Source organism: Oncorhynchus gorbuscha, linkage group LG10 (genome assembly GCF_021184085.1).
Source record: "Oncorhynchus gorbuscha isolate QuinsamMale2020 ecotype Even-year linkage group LG10, OgorEven_v1.0, whole genome shotgun sequence".
Taxonomy (NCBI): domain Eukaryota; kingdom Metazoa; phylum Chordata; class Actinopteri; order Salmoniformes; family Salmonidae; genus Oncorhynchus; species Oncorhynchus gorbuscha.
The window spans coordinates 81082754-81104166 of NC_060182.1; the positions used below are offsets into that span (position 1 = coordinate 81082754).

The window sequence follows — 21413 nt, forward strand, 5'->3', positions numbered from 1 at the left end:
TCGGTCCTGAATGACTCCATGGTATCCTGCCATGCCATCACAGGGATGTCTGTCTGACACTTGTTCCACAGTCTCCAGGACAATATCAATGCTAGTAGAGTTACTATGAGCCAGCCTATAAATACTACCTAGACATAACTAGTATTGTATAATCCTTTAGCATCAACATTCTCCACTATATATGATCGAATATTATCTGTAGTTTTACACTGTAGCTATTATGCCATGAATACTCTGTTTGTCCCAAATGACACAATATTCCTGATATGGTGCACTATATTTGACCAGAGCATTATGGGTTCTGGTCAAAAGTAGTGCACTAAATATGGAATATGGTGCCATTTTGGGAGGCAGACTCAGTCTTTTGACTATCTCCACGGTCTGTCAGTGAGCCACACAGTGGATTCTCTCCTGTTGGTAAAGCCTGAATAGCACAGTGTGATTTTAATGCCACCTCCTGGCAGGAATGGAGAATGATGACTGTGAGAGAATTCATATTTGTCTGGTCTACAGTGCCTACATATAAAATAGAACAGCATTTTGTTTGCTTATGCAGTGCATACATTTCATGCATTGAAAACAATTCATTGAAATCAAATGCTTGCTGTTATAGTTCTGTAATGTACTACCAGCCATGTATCTTTCCAGTGTTTGTTACTGATTGTTAGATGCTTAGGTTGCCACTTTGGCGATTACATAGGATTAAATGTATTTACCAATCAGACATCTCAATGGGTTCCATACAATCAGAGGATTAGCACATTCTCTCCTTTGCTGTCCTTGGACTATGTCTAACAGAGAGGCTGGGGCTGAAGCTGGGACTGAGAGAGAGGCTGAGGCTATGAGAGAGTCAGCTAGGCTGTGAGGCTATGGGGCTGAGAGAGAGGCAGCCAGGCTGTGAGGCTATGGGGCTGAGAGAGAGGCTGAGGCTATGAGAGAGTCAGCTAGGCTGTGAGGCTATGGGGCTGAGAGAGAGGCAGCCAGGCTGTGAGGCTATGGGGCTGAGAGAGAGGCAGCCAGGCTATGGGGCTGAGAGAGAGGCAGCCAGGCTGTGAGGCTATGGGGCTGAGAGAGAGGCAGCCAGGCTGTGAGGCTATGGGGCTGAGAGAGAGGCAGCCAGGCTGTGAGGCTATGGGGCTGAGAGAGAGAGGCAGCCAGGCTGTGAGGCTATGGGGCTGAGAGAGAGGCAGCCAGGCTGTGAGGCTATGGGGCTGAGAGAGAGGCAGCCAGGCTGTGAGGCTATGCGGCTGAGAGAGAGGCAGCCAGGCTGTGAGGCTATGGGGCTGAGAGAGAGGCAGCCAGGCGCGCCACCTGAGATGATATGTGTCACACACGGAGGTGATTGAATACATTAGCATGCGGGCCTCTGGAGATGACTTCATCCTCATGGCAACAGACAGCTAGCTGGCAGCTGAAGGTTCTACTGGGGGTTTCTCAGGGGCCTAGTCAAGTGTGACGCCATGGACGAGCAGAGCCTTCCTTCCCTCTATCCCTCTCTCTCACTCTTTCTTGCTCTTTCGCTTTCCATTCCTTCAAATATGCCTTTCTCTCACTCTCCATCCCTCTATCCCTCTCTCTTTCTCTCACTCTCCATCCCTATATCCCTCTCTCTTTCTCTCACTCTCCATCCCTCTCTCTTTCTTTCACTCTCCATCCCTCTATCCCTCTCTCTTTCTCTCACTCTCCATCCCTCTATCCCTCTCTCTTTCTCTCACTCTCCATCCCTCTATCCCTCTCTCTTTCTCTCACTCTCCATCCCTCTATCCCTCTCTCTTTCTCTCACTCTCCATCCCTTTATCCCTCTCTCTCTCTCACTCTCCATCCCTCTCTCTCTCTCACTCTCCATCCCTCTCTCTCTCTCACTCTCCATCCCTCTATCCCTCTCTCTTTCTCTCACTCTCCATCCCTCTATCCCTCTCTCTTTCTCTCACTCTCCATCCCTCTATCCCTCTCTCTTTCTCTCACTCTCCATCCCTCTATCCCTCTCTCTTTCTCTCACTCTCCATCCCTCTATCGCTCTCTCTTTCTCTCACTCTCCATCCCTCTATCCTCTCTCTTTCTCTCACTCTCCATCCCTCTATACCGCTGTCTTTTTCAGCCTTCCGTTTTCTACTCTCCACCTGTCTTTCTCTCTTTTTCCCTGAGAGCAGTTTAGAGGGGATGGATGGGAAGAGAAGGGATGTTGCTCATTCATGTTATTCATACGCTGTTCCTCCTGCCTGCCTGGCGCATTACATTGCCCATAAACCCATTCTGTGACAAGCTAAGCCCTGTAGTTAATGCTGTTGTGACCAGGGTCTGTGTATTCATCTTGGTTGTTGTCACCAGGGGCTGTGTATTCATCTTGGTTGTTGTCACCAGGGGCTGTGTATTCATCTTGGTTGTTGTGACCAGGGTCTGTGTATTCATCTTGGTTGTTGTCACCAGGGGCTGTGTATTCATCTTGGTTGTTGTCACCAGGGGCTGTGTATTCATCTTGGTTGAAAGCTTTACTGGTGGAGAGGGAGGATGAAAAGGAAACGCACATAATGTCCCTGTCCTGGGGAATTGTGTTCTCGTCTCAGTGTCTGTAATGTGCATATCTCACTGGCTAATATGGCCCGCTTACGACTAGCCTACTGCACACAGTCAAGAGATTAATGCAATATATTTTTTATGGTGGAAAAGGGAGAGGGGTAAAGAGGAAGATTGAGCAGGAGGGAGAGTATTTGTTAGTGACTGAGCAAGGGCCTGGCTATGCCCACTATACTAGTATCGCCATCCAGGCCCTGGTAATAGGATGGTTCTGATACTACACCCTGTGTGCCAGCCTGCCAGCTCTGCCTTTAATCCAAGACCCTGCCTCAGACCCTGCCTCAGACCCTGCCTCAGACCCTGCCTCAGACCCTGCCTCAGACCCTGCCTCAGACCCTGCCTCAGACCCTGCAAACATACATACTGGGGCTCTATCCACATCTGAAAAGAGGTCATTTAAATCAATATTTTGGATTTTCATCCCTGTCACATAATGAGCAGGAGGCCTGCCATGGAGAATGAGAGAAATATAATCATGTTGAATTCTGGGGCCATGAATTACCCAACACCGAACAATGAGTGAAGCTTTACTGCATCCATACACTGTACACCAGGGGGTGAACACTGTATGTACAGAGCTGAGGTAGTAATTAATGAAGTCAATGCCTTTCTTCACCAGCGGATGGCAGTAGTCACACACCACACAGCGAGCCTCTCCACTCATCCCCTCTTTGACTAAGCACCTCTAGCTGATCAAGGGCAATGTTACTAATGGGAAATCTTCCCCATCAACCCATTGTTTGTGTGTATAAACTGATGTGTGTACTGTGTATAGCCTCAATTCACCCTAAAGTTGGTTGTTTTAACTCAAGGGATGAAATATTACATAACAATAACAAGAATAACACCAGATTTGCTGCTGTAGGTTGACTCTTTTTCTCTTGCTCTTGCTCTTGCTCTTGCTCTTGCTCTTGCTCTTGCTCTTGCTCTTGCTCTTTCTCTCTCAGGGCTTTGTGAAGAAACTAGATGAGTTTATCTGCTGGCTGAAGGAAGCCCTGGAGACCACAGAGAACTGGACGCCACCCAAAGCTGAAATGGACAGCCTCAAGCTCTACCTGGAGACACACCTGGTGACACACACACACACACACTGTCACACACACTGTCTCTCTCCCCCTCTCATGCGCTCACATGCAACAACGTGCACAGTTCATAACTGCATATGAATACAAACAAAGAGACGTGCTGCTTCCTGACAAGTCCTCACACTCTCAACAGCAAACATATGTGCATGTGCACACAAACACATACACACATGCGCAGACAGACAGACACACACACACACACACACATGTACACACACTTTGCATACATCCAGAGACCAGCCAATATGCCTCTGCATAGCTCCCTGCTGAGTGCATCTCTGCATAATTATATACGTATATAAACATGTGTATACTCTGTTCTTCATGCCAACAACACTAACACCCAGTACACATGCATTTGTATTTTATCCCTAATCTTGTACAAAACTCTCTGTGTATATATACTGTATATCTCTATCAGTATCAGAGGTTTGTTGTGGAACAGGCAGCCAAGTTTGTCATATTGATGGAAGGAAGATGTAGTAATGTTTTATTGTGAAGGGCTTCACATGTTAGTATTGATTGAGATGGGCCCTGCTAGGCACACTTGTTTTCCTCAGTCACCCCCTGCTCCAGGGGAGGGGAGTGGAGGGGAGCTGCTCCCAATTCGATGTTTGGTCTTGGGTCTTGAGCGGTGCCCCTGTGAGAGCGGTAACGAGATGTCTGTGAGCCCGGGCCGAGCAGGCGCCTCTTTCCGGTGCCCCTGTGAGAGCGGTAACGAGATGTCTGTGAGCCCGGGCCGAGCAGGCGCCTCTTTCCGGTGCCCCTGTGAGAGCGGTAACGAGATGTCTGTGAGCCCGGGCCGAGCAGGCGCCTCTTTCCGGTGCCCCTGTGAGAGCGGTAAGGAGATGTCTGTGAGCCCGGGCCGAGCAGCAGGCGCGAGATGTCTACCCGGGCCGAGCAGGCGCCTCTCCGGTGCCCCCCCTGTGAGGAGCGGTGCCCTTGTAACGAGATGTCTGTGAGCCCGGGCCGAGCAGGCGCCTCTTTCCGGTGCCCCTGTGAGAGCGGTAACGAGATGTCTGTGAGCCCGGGCCGAGGCGCCTCTTTCCGGTGCAGGCGCGAGATGTCTGTGAGCCCGGGCCGAGCAGGCGCCTCTTTCCGGTGCACCTGTGAGAGCAGTAACGAGATGTCTGTGTACCCGGGCCAAGCAGGCGCCTCTTTAGAAGGCATTGAGAGATGGCGTGAAATGAAACGGCTATTGATTGAGCTTGATGGCCGATCCAGCTCTTTAAATCACATTAACGACACCACTCTGCAATGGTGGCAAATGAACAGTCAGGACAAGAGGCCCATAGTTAGAGAGAGAGTGGGGTGGGTGGGGGGGCACTCGCCAGTGGGTGTCAAACCCCTTAATACACAGACAGAATACACAGGAAGTTAGATACAGCCCCTTCTCTCTCTCTCTTTCTCCCTTTCTCTCAAGCACCACTTTTGTAAAAAAGTGCTATTGGATAATCATTATTACAAAGGCCCTACTGATTCAATTAAATACAATTGCAGCTGGCTGCTTTGAAATTGATATTTCAATGTCAGATCTCAATGTCATCCCATTTAGTTATATGATACGCTACTCAGAAATATGGTAATGCCAACACAAAAAAGAATCTGATCAAATAGAATTGGAGATAAAAATGCCTTGCAGGTCACTTTTTAGACTGTTATTATTATGACAGTAGCCACGTATCTCCCCCTCTGGCTTGAGTGAGCCAATACTTTTCCTACCTTAGCCTTCCTACCTCCCAGCTCACCTCTAACCTCTTTAATGTCTTGTGTTTGTGTGTGAACCCCCTCCCCGTGGGTTGGTTCTTCCCTCTCTCCCTCTGTCCTTCCCCCTGTTTCAGTGAGATGACGTCCCTGCCCTGTCTGTCTGTATGTGTGATGTGATGTGGGGATGACAGTCCTCTCACCTGAGCCTGAGAGGAGCGAGGGGCTCCAAATCCAGGAACTGCATACTGTAGCACAGTGGTCGGCCCGCGAGGGATTTCTTTTGGCCATTTTAGCAATGTTTTTAAAAAGACTCAAATCAGTTAAGCATAAAATAAATGTAATTGAGGAAATCTGTTCCCAAGTATTCCCACGGAAAAAAAGAAATGTCATCGTGTATTAATGTAATGAAGGTATGAAATTCTAGTTATTTTCAAATACAATCTATTTTTGAGCTTAGTTGTGGTCAGTTTGAAGTATACAAACTATTATAATTATTTTCCGGCTCCCCAAAAAAACAATCCGTGAATTAATCTACTCTCACATACTCTCCTATCCCTGCTGTTGTACATCTAGAGGTGTCAAATTGGTGACAACCCTCCTGCCCCCAGCTTAATCCACTCAGAGCCTTGCAGTTTGCGTCCCAATTTTTTTTTAATAATAGCCTTTATTTTGACCGGGAGTCGTGCTGAGACCAAGGTCTCTTTTACAGATGAGCCCTATATCAAACATCAATATACACTTTACACATCAATACACAAAAAGCTAAACACAATCCTATAAAACAAACACCAACTCCAATTTTAAAGAGTTTTGGAGATTATTCCACAAGTAAGGTGCAAAAAAACTAAAATCAGATTGACCTAATTCAGCATTTCTCAAATGCCACATTTCAAAGTGTTTAAGGTTAAGTTTAGCCATTAACTCTGAATGGTTTGGGATAGGCTTACTTTCAAAAGTAGTGCACTATATAGGGGATAGGGCAAACTATATAAGGAATAGGGTACCATTTTAGACGGAGCCATGCTATGAGTGTGAACAACTCAATTTTGGCTGTTCCTGGATCAGCGTTAGAGTGGGTCACCGAGGGCATCTTCTAGTTACTTAGTGAGCTAGGTGTCCCATTCCCCTTCATCCATTCTGCCCAGTGAAGTAGAGCCGTGCCTCGTTCAGTACTCCTCTACTTGCTCTCGGCGACAGGCCGTCAGAAGCATTTAGCCAATGCTGTGTTGTCACGGCACACCTTCAGCACGCTGGTCAGATCAGACCGGGTCCTAATCGCCAGCAACAGGCTGGCCCAAGATCTAAGGAGATGACAATCTAAGATGAAGATGACTCCAAGCACTTCACTGCATCACTCCCCTGGGATTCCTCAGCCCCCCCCCCCCTCTTTATTCACCCTCCACCCCCCAACCACTCATAACATCTTCAACAGCATATCCCATCCCCCTCCTCCAGGTCCCCATTCTCACTCTCTTTTATATATACAGTGCATTCGGGAAAGTATTCAGATCCCTTGACTTTTTCTTCATCAATCTACACACAATACCCCATACCCCATAATGGCAAAGCCAAGACAGGTTTTCAGAAATGTTTAAAAAAAAATATATATATATAACATTTACATAAGTATTATATCCTTTACTCAGCACTTTGTTGACGCACCTTTGGCTACGATTACAGCCTCACGTCTTCTTGGGTATGACGTTACAAGCTTGTCACACCTGTATTTGGGTAGTTCTCCCATTCTTCTCTGCAGATCCTCCCAAGCTCTGTCAGGTTGGATGGGGAGCGTTGCTGCACAGCTATTTTCAGGTCTCTCCAGAGATCGGATTCAAGTCTGGGCTCTGGCTGGGCCACTCAAGGACATTCAGAGACATATTCCAAAGCCTCTCCTGTGTTGTCTTGCCTGCGTGCTTAAGGACATATTTCCACCGGTATAATGTCCATTGCTTGTTTCTTGGCCCAAGCTAGTCTCTTCTTCTTATTGGTGTCCTTTAGTAGTGGTTTCTTTGCAGCAATTCGACCATGAAGGCCTAATTTACGCAGTCTCCTCTGAACAGTTGTTGAGATGTGTCTGTTACTTGAACATTTATTTGGGCAGCATTCTGAGGTGCTGTTAACTCTAATGAACTTATCCTCTGCAGCAGAGGTAACTCTGGGTCTTCCTTTCCTGTGGCAGTCCTCACGAGAGCCAGTTTCATCGTAGCGCTTGATGGTTTTTGTGACTGCACTTGAAGAAACTTTCAAAGTTCTTGAAATTTCCCATATTGACTGACGTTCATGTTTTAAAGTAATGATTGCCTGTCGTTTCTTTTTACTTATTTGAGCTGTTCTTGCCATAGTATGGACTTGGTATTTTACCAAATAGGGCTATATGCTGTATACCACCCCTACCTTGTCACAAAACTGATTGGCTCAAACGAATTAAGAAGAAATTCCACAACTTAACTCTTAACAAGGCACACCTGTTAATTGAAAGTAATTCCAGATGATTACCTAATGAAGCTGGTTGAGAGATACTTTGAAGAATCTCAAACATAAAATATTTTTTGATTTGTTTAATACTTTTTTTTTGGTTGGTTACTACATGATTCCACGTGTTATTTCATAGTTTTTACGTCTTCACTATTCTACAATGTAGAAAATAGTCAAAATAAAGAAAAAACCCTGGAATGCGTAGTAGGTGTGTCCAAACTTTTGACTGGTACTGTATATACAGTATATATATATATATATATATATATTCTCTCTCTGAATGTGAATCATCCCTTTAAATAAAACAACTCAGTAGCCTATGTTGGATTTCTGTATGTTGGATTTCTGTATGTTGGATTTCTGTATGTTGGATTTCTGTATGTTGGATAGTTTTTTACAGATACAGATATTTTCTGTCCCAATATTTCCGGGTAGATGGTAAAGATACTGTAGAGGGAAGTGGAGAGGGATGTGATGTAATAAGTAGAGTGTAGCACAGCTTGAGGGATTATGAAGGGTGCTTGGAGGTTGTGTCAGATGTTTGTATGATGTGGGGACTGGGACTTTTTTTTGGTGTGATGTTCAGAGAGAGAGAGACTCAACCAAATCATAAGAAAATATCATTACTTGACACATTGGAAAGAATCAACAAAAAATAGAGCAAACTAGAATGCTATTTGGCCCTAAACAGAGAGTACACAGTGGCAGAATACCTGACCACTGTGACAGAACCAATATGAAGGAAAGAAGGAAGGTCACTGCTCCCTGAAAGACTGTGTTAATGTTTTGTGTCTGTGTTGCAGAGCTTCAAGTTGAACGTGGACAGTCACTGCTCCCTGAAAGACTGTGTTAATGTTTTGTGTCTGTGTTGCAGAGCTTCAAGTTGAACGTGGACAGTCACTGCTCCCTGAAAGACTGTGTTAATGTTTTGTGTCTGTGTTGCAGAGCTTCAAGTTGAACGTGGACAGTCACTGCTCCCTGAAAGACTGTGTTAATGTTTTGTGTCTGTGTTGCAGAGCTTCAAGTTGAACGTGGACAGTCACTGCTCCCTGAAAGACTGTGTTAATGTTTTGTGTCTGTTGCAGAGCTTCAAGTTGAACGTGGACAGTCACTGCTCCCTGAAAGACTGTGTAGTGGAGGAAGGCAGGCAGCTGCTGGAAATCATCCTCTCCCACAGTACGACTCTCACTGCTCGCAACCCTCTCATTTATTATGAATGTTTATATTAACATACTGACCTTCAGAATGTATACATCTTAGAGTAACCGCTTCTCAAGCAAGGGGAAGGGGGGAAAGAACCTGCTTTTTCCAACATACATTAACAATGGTATTCTATCTGCAATGGAATGTGAGTTCGGACAGGCTGGGAGTGATTGGTGCTTGTGACTGGGTCGAGAAAAGATAGAGGAGGGGTGGAAAGAGGAGAGGGAGAGCAGCGCTGTGTATTTGAAGCGAGCCAGTAGGAGGGAGAAAAAGCGAGGGAGGGAGGCGCTGTATATAATATTAATTTTGTGGCCGCTTATATTTGATTTGTCCTACTTAACAAATGTTCAAGTTTGTATAATACACGTGTGAATTGGAAATGTGGTTTATTTTCAAATTCCAACTCCCCGAGACACCCCCGGAGAGTGGGGTCACGGCCAGGGTCATGATGAGGGAGTAAGAGCGATAGAAAAAGAGAGGGAGCGATTGAGGAAGTTGCTGTATTTATGAAGATAGGTGGAATTAGAAACAGCAGGGCCTGAGAAAGAGGCCATCTTCCAGACGTTTTCTCCCCTCTGCTGGGCCGATTATTCACCTAAAGCTTCCAGCCAGCCAGCCAGTCAGCCAGCCAGCCAGCAAATCTATCCCCTTACTTCCTGCACTGCAGACACTAATACCTGGTTTCCTAGCAACTCTGCAGATCACTCATGATCATTCCATAGGTATGAGCGGTGTGTGACATTGTTGAGCAGCCAGTCACTAGATAGATAGTGTGTGTGCATGCGTGGATTACAGGGTCACATTCTGCCTTGGCTCATTCATCTTGATTTGATCACTTTGTTCAAACAGGATTTGTGTGAATCATGGCTGCTGGGACAGTGTCCTGCTGGTAGAGAGACAGACAGGGCTGGAGGAACACTGATGGTTCTGCAGATGGACACAGTGTGTTGTGGGAGGGATTTAACTCTAAACCAGCTACTCATCACATGCAGCACACATACTGGTGTGTTCATATACTGTACATTATTTGGCATACTGTATGACAGATCACATACGCATCTGTGTTCAGGTTAGAGAGAGCAAAGTGGACCACTGAAGAATTTGTGATCATATCAAATAAAGAGCAATTACTTCACTCACATTTAAAAGACTAATAAACATGGTACAGGTATATAATAATGATAAAGGATAAAAGAGTTTAGCATAATAAAATGATAAATACCAGCACATCAGTGAATGAAGGATTATAGGAGGATGGGTGGGTCAGAATGAAAGTAAGTTCAAAGGTAGTGGCTAATTCAGACTCTTTCTCTCTCTCTATTTTCTATCATTATAGGCCTGAGGGACATGCTCCAGATGGTCGTACACCAGTGGCAGCAAATCCAGAGGCAGATCCGCCGCCAGCACAGCTGGATGCTGCGGACTCTGGACGCCATCAAAGCCCACATTCTGGCCACTGAGGCCGAGGCCTCTCGGGAGGCAGAGACCACGGGCCCACTGGCCAGCCCAAAGGTAAACTGTCCACACAGACTACATTTCCTTATATCTCCCATATCCCACCACCCGCACGCCCGTGCCTGTCCTCCTGCCGACCCGCGTGCCTGTCCTCCTGCCGACCCGCGTGCCTGTCCTCCTGCCAACCCGCGTGCCTGTCCTCCTGCCGACCCGCGTGCCTGTCCTCCTGCCGACCCGCGTGCCTGTCCTCCTGTCACTGACTGAAGTCCACTCCGTCTCCTTTCCTCTCCCTCTTGCCCGGGGCTATCCAGTGCACGCTCAGCAAAATAAACAAACAGAAGGGGAGATGGGAAGGGGTTGGTGCTATTAGCATAAGAAACAGCTAAAGTAAAGCTTCCCAGTTAGACATTACTGGGGGTGAAGGGGGACACACGTAGTGCATGATGTGAATATTACATATTTCATAAATAAACTCTAAAGCAATGGTGGTGGCTGCATGAATCATTTGAGAAGTCAAAATGCAGCAAACACACAGGAACAATAGACAAAACTCACACATATTTGTAGCTCGAAATGTGTGAAATCCACTTTGTTCTTTGCATTTAATGTGTAATTACCAGCATTGTCATTCTAGGTTACGATTGCTCATTGTTTAATTGCCAATTGTGATTTAGTAATTTATATTCCGATCTGACTTCAGTGGATGGAGGCATCCTTTCCACTTACCCAGAGAGACCCAGGCAGAGAGACAAAAGTATTTGTGTTTGTGCATCAAAAGGATATGAGCAGCCGTGTCAGAGCATCAGCACAGCTCGATTTCCCAGGGGGCCGTGCAATGTGGAGGCACAATCTTCACAGCGCCGCACCTCGCCCTTCCTTCTTCTGACCATAATCTCTTCTGTTTCATCTGAACCAAATTAGAAACTCAATCCCTTTTCATTTCCTCTCCTCGCATCCCTCTTTTCACATTGTAGGCAACAACATAAATAATCCTGCTGCTTTTAAATTGTTTTGTTGCAATTAGAAATCACCACAATCAGTGTGATCAGTCAGCTCTGACATCCATTAGCTGCTTGGTTGCAGCAAATTAACACAGAGACGAGCCAGTGATTCATTATCTCATAGCTGTTAATGAAGATCAGATGCATTGCCTAATTAGAGGGTGGCCGTTGTGGTGGGGGTAAGGTCAGGGAAGGAGCTACAAATCTCCTCTCAGCACTGAGTATTTAGACCCGTCCTGACTCTCTGATGCGGGAGCACGGGGTTGGGTAAATTTGATAGGACGATGTTGACAGGGGAAAGATGAGAGGTGTCATCTTCTGGTCTAAGGGATGGATGACGGGGTTGATGTCATCCAAACCATGGGATGATAAGTCACAGGTCTGGTCCAGGTTGTGTTTGTTGTTCATCCATCAGGCGCTATGACGAGTCATTGTCAATGTAGGAGGTTCGTCCAAGGTTATTTTAATGTGTGTGTGCTGCAGAGATGTTAGCTTGTTATAACGGTGAGATTGTGTACCTAATAACACCCATATATTTTATACTTTACAGCTTATACTTTACAGCTTTATATGTTGGGAATTCATTGTTAAAACCAATATCAAATTGTTATGATTTAGAACAATGACAATATTTATTTCCAATGTCCCATAAATGTTGTATGTGTCTAAAACAACAGGTGCTCTTTGAGGTCATTAATTTACAGTGTGTAGAAATTATAGATGGAAGAGCAATGCAACATGTCACGAGACACAAACGTTGCCTCCATTAAGGTGTGTATAAAGCATTTTCCATGGGACCATAAAGTTTTGAACATTTTGAACATGGCTAGATGCTGGTCAAATGGTAATCCTGAGGGAACCTAGTCTTATTCCCCTCTAATTCAATTGTTGGGGAAGATCAGACCGAGACGCTTCAGTCTCAAAAACAGCGCCGCACCCCTGGCAAATAATGGGGTCTTTCCACGAAAATAATGCCTTTTGCATCCATTTGATAGCTCTATATTTTTTGTGTGTATATTACCCCTTTTTCTTCCCAATTTCAATTCTGTTTCATCGCTGTAACTCCCCAACGGGCTCGGGAGGCGAAGGTCGAGTCATGCATCCTCCAAAACATGACCTGCCAAACCGCACTTCTTAACACCCTCTCACTTTACCTGGAAGCCAGCCGCAGCAATGTGTCGGAGGAAACACTGTTCAACTGACGACCGAAGTCAGCCTGCAGGCACCTGGTCCCCCACAAGGAGTCACTAAGCACATTTGGGCAGTCTTGATACAAAATGTTGAACAGTAACACCATGGTTCATTGGATCAGTCTAGAACTTTGCACATATACTGCTTCCATCTAGGGGACAAAATCTAAATTGCACCTGGGCTGGTATAATACGTTATGGCCTTTCTCTTGCATTTCAAAGATGATGGTACAAAAAAATATCAGTGTTATATTCTCCTACATTCCTTTCACATTTCCACAAACTTCTAAAAAAGTGTGTCCTTTTAAAAATAAAAATAAGTGTTTCCTTTCAAATGGTACCAAGAATATGCATATCCTAGCTTCAGGGCCTGAGCCAAAGGCAGTTAGATTTGGGTATATAATTTTAGGCGAAAATTGAAAAAGGGGCGAATCCTTAAGAGGTAAAAAATGACCCTCCACTATGTTTAAGCAGAACCCCTAAAATAAAAATTTTCGACTTGACATTTTTATGACTCCTCCTAGTGACACCAACGTTAGAAAAAGTGAAACATCGCCTTTGTCCATATTTCCATGAACTCTGTACACCACCAGGGTACAAAGATTGTCTTGGGGTTATTTTTGACCCAGCAGTTATAAAATCATTTACACATGACAAAACCCACAAAGACACACACACACACACACACACACACACATATATATACACACACACAATAAGACATTGAGATTGTGTACTACTGATTGAACTCAGACAAGACTAAAACTGTATTGTGCATGTGCAGTATCTCTCCTCCACGACCCCACACATGACTCAAGTTCACAGACAAAATTAAAAAGAATTTCAGACAAAATAATAATTTCTTGAAAGCATTGTTTACATTACATTTACATTTAAGTCATTTAGCAGACGCTCTTATCCAGAGCGACTTACAAATTGGTGCATTCACCTTATGACATCCAGTGGAACAGCCACTTTACAAAGCATCTAAATATTTTTGAGATTACTTTATCCTATCCTAAGTATTCCTTAAAGAGGTGGGGTTTCAGGTGTCTGAAGGTTGAACGTGAGGAAGTTTGTTCCACCATTGGGGACAAGACAGTTTTGAAAACTGTACTTCCTCAGTGGTAGGGAGACGAGCAGGCCAGAGGTGGATGCAGTGCCCTTATTTGGGTGTAGGGCCTGATCAGAGCCTGGAGGTACTGAGGTGCCGTTCCCCTCACAGCTCCGTAGGCAAGCACCATGGTCTTGTAGCGGATGACTCAACTGGAAGCCAGTGGAGAGTGGGAAGGTTGAACAAAAGTTTAGGGGTTTAATGGCACAAAGCCCAGCCAAATTAATCCAGACGGGAGATGACAAGTGCCTGGATTAGGACCTTTCCTACTGAAAGCATTACAGGAACGGGCCACCGCCGTTTACTAATGGGGAATGCAGTCAGAGGCTATAAAGGTGCTACAGATAACAGTCCCTCCAGTTCTCTCTTTGCTGAAGCCATGAGTGCACGTTTCAGTGCCCAACAGGTCGTAGATCTGATTTTTTTCAGATGTCCAGGAGGAACAAGAGAACATTGATTTAGAAGAGGAGGTATCTGAAGAAGAATACAACCCAGAGCATAATGCGTCATCTTCAGATGAAGAAGAATACAACCTAGAGCACGATGCATCATCTTCAGATGAAGAAGAAATTCCCCAAGCTGAAAGATATTTTTGTCAAAGAACAGCAAAATAACATGTCCTTGTGACCATATGACAGCCAGGGCAGGATGGCAGCACAAAATGTCATAAGGATGACCCCAGGGACCACAAGACATGCAGTTGCCCATGCCCAGGACATTGCCTCAACATTCTACATGTTTATCAAACCAGCCATTGAAAAAATCATCCTGGAGATGACAAATTTGGAGGGTTTCCATTAATATGGAGACAACTGGAAAAGGATGGATGAGATTGACCTGCGTGGCTCCATAGGGCTGCTAATCTTAGCGGATGTGTGTAGGTCCCGAGGCGCGGTTACATGCACTCTCTGGGATGCATAGAGTAGAAGGGCGATTTTCCGTGCCACGATGCCACTGGAAGTCTTTCACACTTTCTCAAGAATGCTACGATTTGATAACCGTGTGTCAAGACCTGCAAGACATGTGAGAGACAAACTGGCGGCCATAAGAGAGGTCTGGGAGAAGTGGGTGGAGCGACTGCCATACCTCTACAACCCTGGGCCTGAAGTAACAGTGGATGAGCAAGTGGTTCCATTCAGAGGTAAGTTTTATTTTCATATCTGTGATGTAAGTGATTTTCACTGATTGTTTTCTGTGACACTGATACTAATTACTGATAGTAATCTCTTTTGTCCTTTCTGGCAGTATATGCCCAGCAAGCCAGCAAAGTATGGCATCAAAATATGGGTGGCCTGTGATGCACAATCCAGCTACGCTTGGAAGATTTTATTTTATTTCACCTTTATTTAACCAGGTAGGCTAGTTGAGAACAGCTTTATTTAACCAGGTAGGCTAGTTGAGAACAGCTTTATTTAACCAGGTAGGCTAGTTGAGAACACCTTTATTTAACCAGGTAGGCTAGTTGAGAACACCTTTATTTAACCAGGTAGGCTAGTTGAGAACACCTTTATTTAACCAGGTAGGCTAGTTGAGAACAAGTTCTCATTTGCAACTGCGACCTGGCCAAGATAAAGCATAGCAGTGTGAACAGACAACACAGAGTTACACATGGAGTAAACAATTAACAAGTCAATAACACAGTAGAAAAAAAGGGGAGTCTATATACAATGTGTGCAAAAGGCATGAGGAGGTAGGCGAATAATTACAATATTGCAGATTAACACTGGAGTGATAGATGATCAGATGATCATGTACAGGTAGAGATATTGGTGTGCAAAAGAGCAGAAAAGTAAATAAATAAAAACTGTGGGGATGAGGTAGGTGAAAATGGGTGGGCTATTTACCAATAGATTTATGTACAGCTGCAGCGATCGGTTAGCTGCTCAGATAGCTGATGTTTGAAGTTGGTGAGGGAGATAAAAGTCTCCAACTTCAGCGATTTTTGCAATTCGTTCCAGTCACAGGCAGCAGAGTACTGGAACGAAAGGCGGCCGAATGAGGTGTCGGCTTTAGGGATGATCAGTGAGATACACCTGCTGGAGCGCGTGCTACGGATGGGTGTTGCCATCGTGACCAGTGAACTGAGATAAGGCGGAGCTTTACCTAGCATGGCCTTGTAGATGACCTGGAGCCAGTGGGTATGGCGACGATTATGTAGCGAGGGCCAGCCGACTAGATGCAAGTCTACACAGGGAAGCCGACCAGTGGAGGCACAGAGAAGAAGCAGTGGATGCGGGTTGTGATTTTTATGACGGATGGACTCAGGGGGCACAATGCCACATGTGACAATTACGTCACCTCTTATGAACTCAGACATCAGCTCCTGAAGAGGAAGATCACCATGGTTGGCACAGTTAGAGAGAACAAGCCTGAGCTCCCCCCTGCACTCCTTGCAACAAGGGGGAGAGGACTTCTCATCAAAGTTTGCCTTCACCCCCACCACCACTCTAGTTTCTTACCTCCCAAAGAGGAACAAGAATGTGGTCATCCTGAGCACACTGCACAAAACGGCTGAGATCAGGGATCGTGAGGACAGGAAGCCAGCCATCATCCTGGACTACAACCACAAAGGAGGCGTGGACAACCTGGACAAGGTGATTGGAACTTACAGCTGCAGCAGGATGACTGCCCACTGGCCCATGGTCATCTTCCATAACATCATTGATGTGGCATCATACAATGCTTTTGTGATATGGAACAAAATCAACACTACCTGGATGCCTGATAAGCGGAACAAGAGGAGGGTGTTCCTGGGGCAGCTGGTAAAGGCACTTGTAACCCCACCCCTGCAGCGCTTGTGAAAGCTGTTCAGGGGGCTGAATCTTGTCCAGATCCAACTGAGGCTACAGCTGGGGCAGGCAAGAGGAGGAGATGCCAATTCTTCCCCCCAAAGAAGGACTGTAAAACAAATACTATGTGCTGCACATGTGAGAAATACATCTGCAACGTCCGTGCACACACACTTGCATACTGTCCTACATGTGCTAATTAGAGTTGATTGATTTATGTTTTTGACGTTTCCATGTATCTATCTTATTTTATTCTTATTGTTGTTGTTTATACACCTTGTGAGTGGGTGCAATGGTTAAAAACATTGCACCCAGGAGGAGACTAGCATTTTGTAGTTAAATTCCTCCTTGTACAGTATTTAAGAATATATCACTATGTTGCCAAAAAAGTTCAAGACTGTTATTGTTTCCCTTCAATAAAATGCATTCAAAACTAGTTTTCTGCACATTTCTGCTACTTTCTAAGTGCTATCTCTTGCAAAAGAGATGCGGTGACTTTAGCAATAATAATAATAAACCTCTAGTAAAGAAAACAATTGACAGGTGTCGGAAAACGAGTGGTGTCCACTGATTAAATGCAGTCTTTCTGCATTGTGAAGAGGGAAAACCCAGATTTTCACAAAGTTCGTGATGAATGACGGGTTGTTTCTTCATGCAAAATAGATTTTGAGTTGAAAAAACAATTAAGCTACTTTATTTTAGGGGTTTAGTGAAGGCGAGTCATGTTTGACCCTTAGGACATGGGGAGTATACAGAATGTTAAGACTACACAAGGGTTAAGAATGATGGGGCCACTGTGTTCTTGGGAACCTTCGATGCTGCAGAAATGTTTGGGTATCCTTCTCCAGATCTGTGCCTCGACACAATCCTTTCTCGGAGCTCTACGGACAATTCCTTTAACCTCATGGCTTGGTATTTGCTTTGGCATGCACTGTTAACTGTGGAATCTTATACAGACAGGTGTGTGCCTTTCCAAATCATGTCCAATCAATTGCATTTACCACAGGTGAACTCCTAGTTATAGAAACATCTCAATTATGATCAATGGAAACAGAATGCAACTGAGCTCAAATTCGAGTTTCATGCAAAGAGTCTGAAAACTTATGTAAATAAGGTATTTCTGTTTTTTTATTTTTATAAAAACCTGTTTTAGGTTCATTATGGGGTATTGTGCGTAGATTGATTAGGAAAAAATATTTATTTAATCAATTTTAGAATAACATTTGGAAAAAGAGAAGTGGTCTGTAATACTTTCTGAATGCACTGTACTGTAGGGAGTAGGCTGCCATTTCGATGCATCCCAGAACATTTGGTATTCATGGTAACAAAGAAAGTTACATTTCTATATTTAGGAATGCCGGCTATATTGTTGTAGGGTTATTTTTCATTGCCAGCCACCAGAAGGATGCACATGTTATGTCCCAAAGCTATGGAAGAACATAGCCTATTCTGTACGTGATTCATGTAAACACCGTACATTTGAATCGGAGATTACTCTTACAAGGGAACTTCTGTGTGTGTTCAGATTGCCTCTGTGATGTTAACATGGGTTATATATTATTGTGAAATCAAGTTAAAGCTATGTTCTAAGTCACCCAGGCTTTGTCTCAAATGGCTCCCTATAGTGCACTACATTTTACCAGAGCCCTATGGGCCCTGGTCAAAAGTAGTGCCCTATAAAGGGAATAGGGTGCCATTTGGGATGCAGCTCTACTTTTTAGGGGTGGTGGTGTGTGATGCATCCCTCCCTGAGCCCTGGTGGTTTGACCAGCAGAACATAACAGTGTAATATTCAGGAGCTGTCTGTCTGTCATATCACAGGGATTGCAGCAGTAGGCTCTGTCTCTGTGCCTCTGACTCTCTCACTCACAGTCTCTGTGGATGGCAGAACTGACAGGTGTTGACCACACACACAAACAAACATGCATGCATGGACTCGCACACACGCCCACAAACACGTTCTAATGCATACGGGCCTAAGCGCACACACACGCGCAGGCACACACATTTTAATGTCCCTTGCTCTCATCCCCCGTGATTCTCCTTTCACCTCCTCATCATGCTCCAATGTTCATGCTATACATGGCACAGCCACAGCACAGGCACAGCCTCAGCCCCATCATCAATTCTCTCTTCATTTACGGTTGTCATTCTTGTTGATAAGCTAGCTAGTGATTCTCTCTGAGACAAAATATTCTGCAATTTGAACAGTTTCAACATGGAAATACATTTGTGAAATTGTAGCATAATTGTTAGCTAACATCATTGACATTTACGGAAACTTTGGTGATGTGTGTTATTTGTCAAAAGTAGCATTCTTTAGATCTTGTGTCTGTTCATCCGTCCGCATATGTGTCAGTCTGTCTGTCTGTGCCCAGAGTTGGAACGCACCATATCTCTCGAGAAGCAGGTGTGGATGGGCCCTTCCTTCCTCTCAGTAACCCCATCACTCTGCCAGTGATCCCTTCAGATTAGACCATGTTTGTTTGGGCACGGGCGACACAAATCCAGTTAACCAGCTTGACGAAACAGCCCCAAGTCAGTGACCAAACGACACCCTGCACTCTGGGGATATTTGGGCACATTACCATGCCTCCACCACATCACATTATAGCTTCATCAGAGTAGGTGTTGGGTATCCTACCCACCGCTTCCTCCATCGCCCCCAGTGGTACAATATCTAGGTCCTCAGAGTGGGATTATTCAGGTCATCTGTGCCCTGCCAGGTGTCAGTGGCATATACTAATGCTGGCCTGGCTGCCTGTGTGGGTATGTATGTAAAAGCAGCAGGGCCTTATCTGCTGCTGCTCCCAGACAGCTTGTCTGCCCCAGGGCCCACATTTCACCCAGCCAGCCCTGCTGACTGCAGTGCAGTGAGGGAGAGACGTGGGCGGAAGAGTGGGATGGAGGAGCAGGATGAGTGGGGGACAGGGGCAAGGAAAGGGAGGGAGACAGGGCAGAGGTAGAGAGACCAGAGGGGGTGAGGGACCACCGTTGCTGTCATCATCATCAACCATTCTGTTCACTGGAAATGCAGTATGTTAACAAGTGCTATGCCACACCAGAGATATGCCACACCAGAGATATGCCACACAGAGATATGCCACACCACTACGCTGCATATGGAGCGGGTCTTAGGTACAGTGCCTTGCGAAAGTATTCGGCCCCCTTGAACTTTGCGACCTTTTGCCACATTTCAGGCTTCAACCATAAAGATATAAAACTGTATTTTTTTGTGAAGAATCAACAACAAGTAGGACACTATCATGAAGTGGAACGACATTTATTGGATATTTCAAACTTTTTTAACAAATCAAAAACTGAAAAATTGGGCATGCAAAATTATTCAGCCCCCTTAAGTTAATACTTTGTAGCGGCACCTTTTGCTGCGATTACAGCTGTAAGTCACTTGGGGTATGTCTCTATCAGTTTTGCACATCGAGAGACTGAATTTTTTTCCCATTCCTCCTTGCAAAACAGCTCGAGCTCAGTGAGGTTGGATGGAGAGAATTTGTGAACAGCAGTTTTCAGTTCTTTCCACAGAATCTCGATTAGATTCAGGTCTGGACTTTGATTTGGCCATTCTAACACCTGGATATGTTTATTTTTGAACCATTCCATTGTAGATTTTGCTTTATGTTTTGGATCATTGTCTTGTTGGAAGACAAATCTCCGTCCCAGTCTCAGGTCTTTTGCAGACTCCATCAGGTTTTCTTCCAGAATGGTCCTGTATTTGGCTCCATCCATCTTCCCATCAATTTTAACCAATTTTAACCATGATGCTGCCACCAGCATGTTTGACAGTGGGGATGGTGTGTTCAGGGTGATGGGCTGTGTTGCTTTTACGCCAAACATAATGTTTTGCATTGTAGCCAAAAAGTTTCATCTGACCAGAGCACCTTCTTCCACATGTTTGGTGTGTCTCCCAGGTGGTTTGTGGCAAACTTTAAACGACACTTTTTATGGATATCTTTAAGAAATGGCTTTCTTCTTGCCACTCTTCCATAAAGGCCAGATTTGTGCAATATACGACTGATTGTTGTCCTATGGACAGAGTCTCCCACCTCAGCTGTAGATCTCTGCAGTTCATCCAGAGTGATCATGGGCCTCTTGGCTGCATCTCTGATCAGTCTTCTCCTTGTATGAGCTGAAAGTTTAGAGGGACGGCCAGGTCTTGGTAGATTTGCAGTGGTCTGATACTCCTTCAATTTCAATATTATCGCTTGCACAGTGCTCCTTGGGATGTTTAAAGCTTGGGAAATCTTTTTGTATCCAAATCAGGCTTTAAACTTCTTCACAACAGTATCTCGGACCTGCCTGGTGTGTTCCTTGTTCTTCATGATGCTCTCTGCGCTTTTAACGGACCTCTGAGACTATCACAGTGCAGGTGTATTTATACGGAGACTTGATTACACACAGGTGGATTGTATTTATCATCATTAGTCATTTAGGTCAACATTGGATCATTCAGAGATCCTCACTGAACTTCTGGAGAGAGTTTGCGGCACTGAAAGTAAAGGGGCTGAATAATTTTGCACGCCCAATTTTTCAGTTTTTGATTTGTTAAAGTTTGAAATATCCAATAAATGTCGTTCCACTTCATGATTGTGTCCCACTTGTTGTTGATTCTTCACAAAAAAATACAGTTTTATATCTTTGTTTGAAGCCTGAAATGTGGCAAAAGGTCGCAAAGTTCAAGGGGGCCGAATACTTTCGCAAGGCACTGTATATCAGTGTTACAGGAGATCTGCATGGAGGAATGGGCCAAAATACCAACAACAGTGTGTGAAAACCTTGTGAAGACTTACAGAAAACGTTTG

The 21413-nt window shown here is 44.9% G+C and overlaps 1 protein-coding gene across 1 annotated transcript in view; it reads left to right on the forward strand.

Moving 5' to 3' along the window:
- The window catches only part of akap6 (A kinase (PRKA) anchor protein 6), a 313910-nt gene that overhangs the window by 131482 nt on the left and 161015 nt on the right, over window positions 1–21413 (forward strand). Inside the window, exons 5-7 of the mRNA XM_046367705.1 lie at window positions 3522–3644; window positions 8927–9017; window positions 10381–10556. Coding sequence (XP_046223661.1) covers window positions 3522–3644; window positions 8927–9017; window positions 10381–10556 — 390 coding nt within the window. The remainder of the gene's footprint in view (window positions 1–3521; window positions 3645–8926; window positions 9018–10380; window positions 10557–21413) is intronic.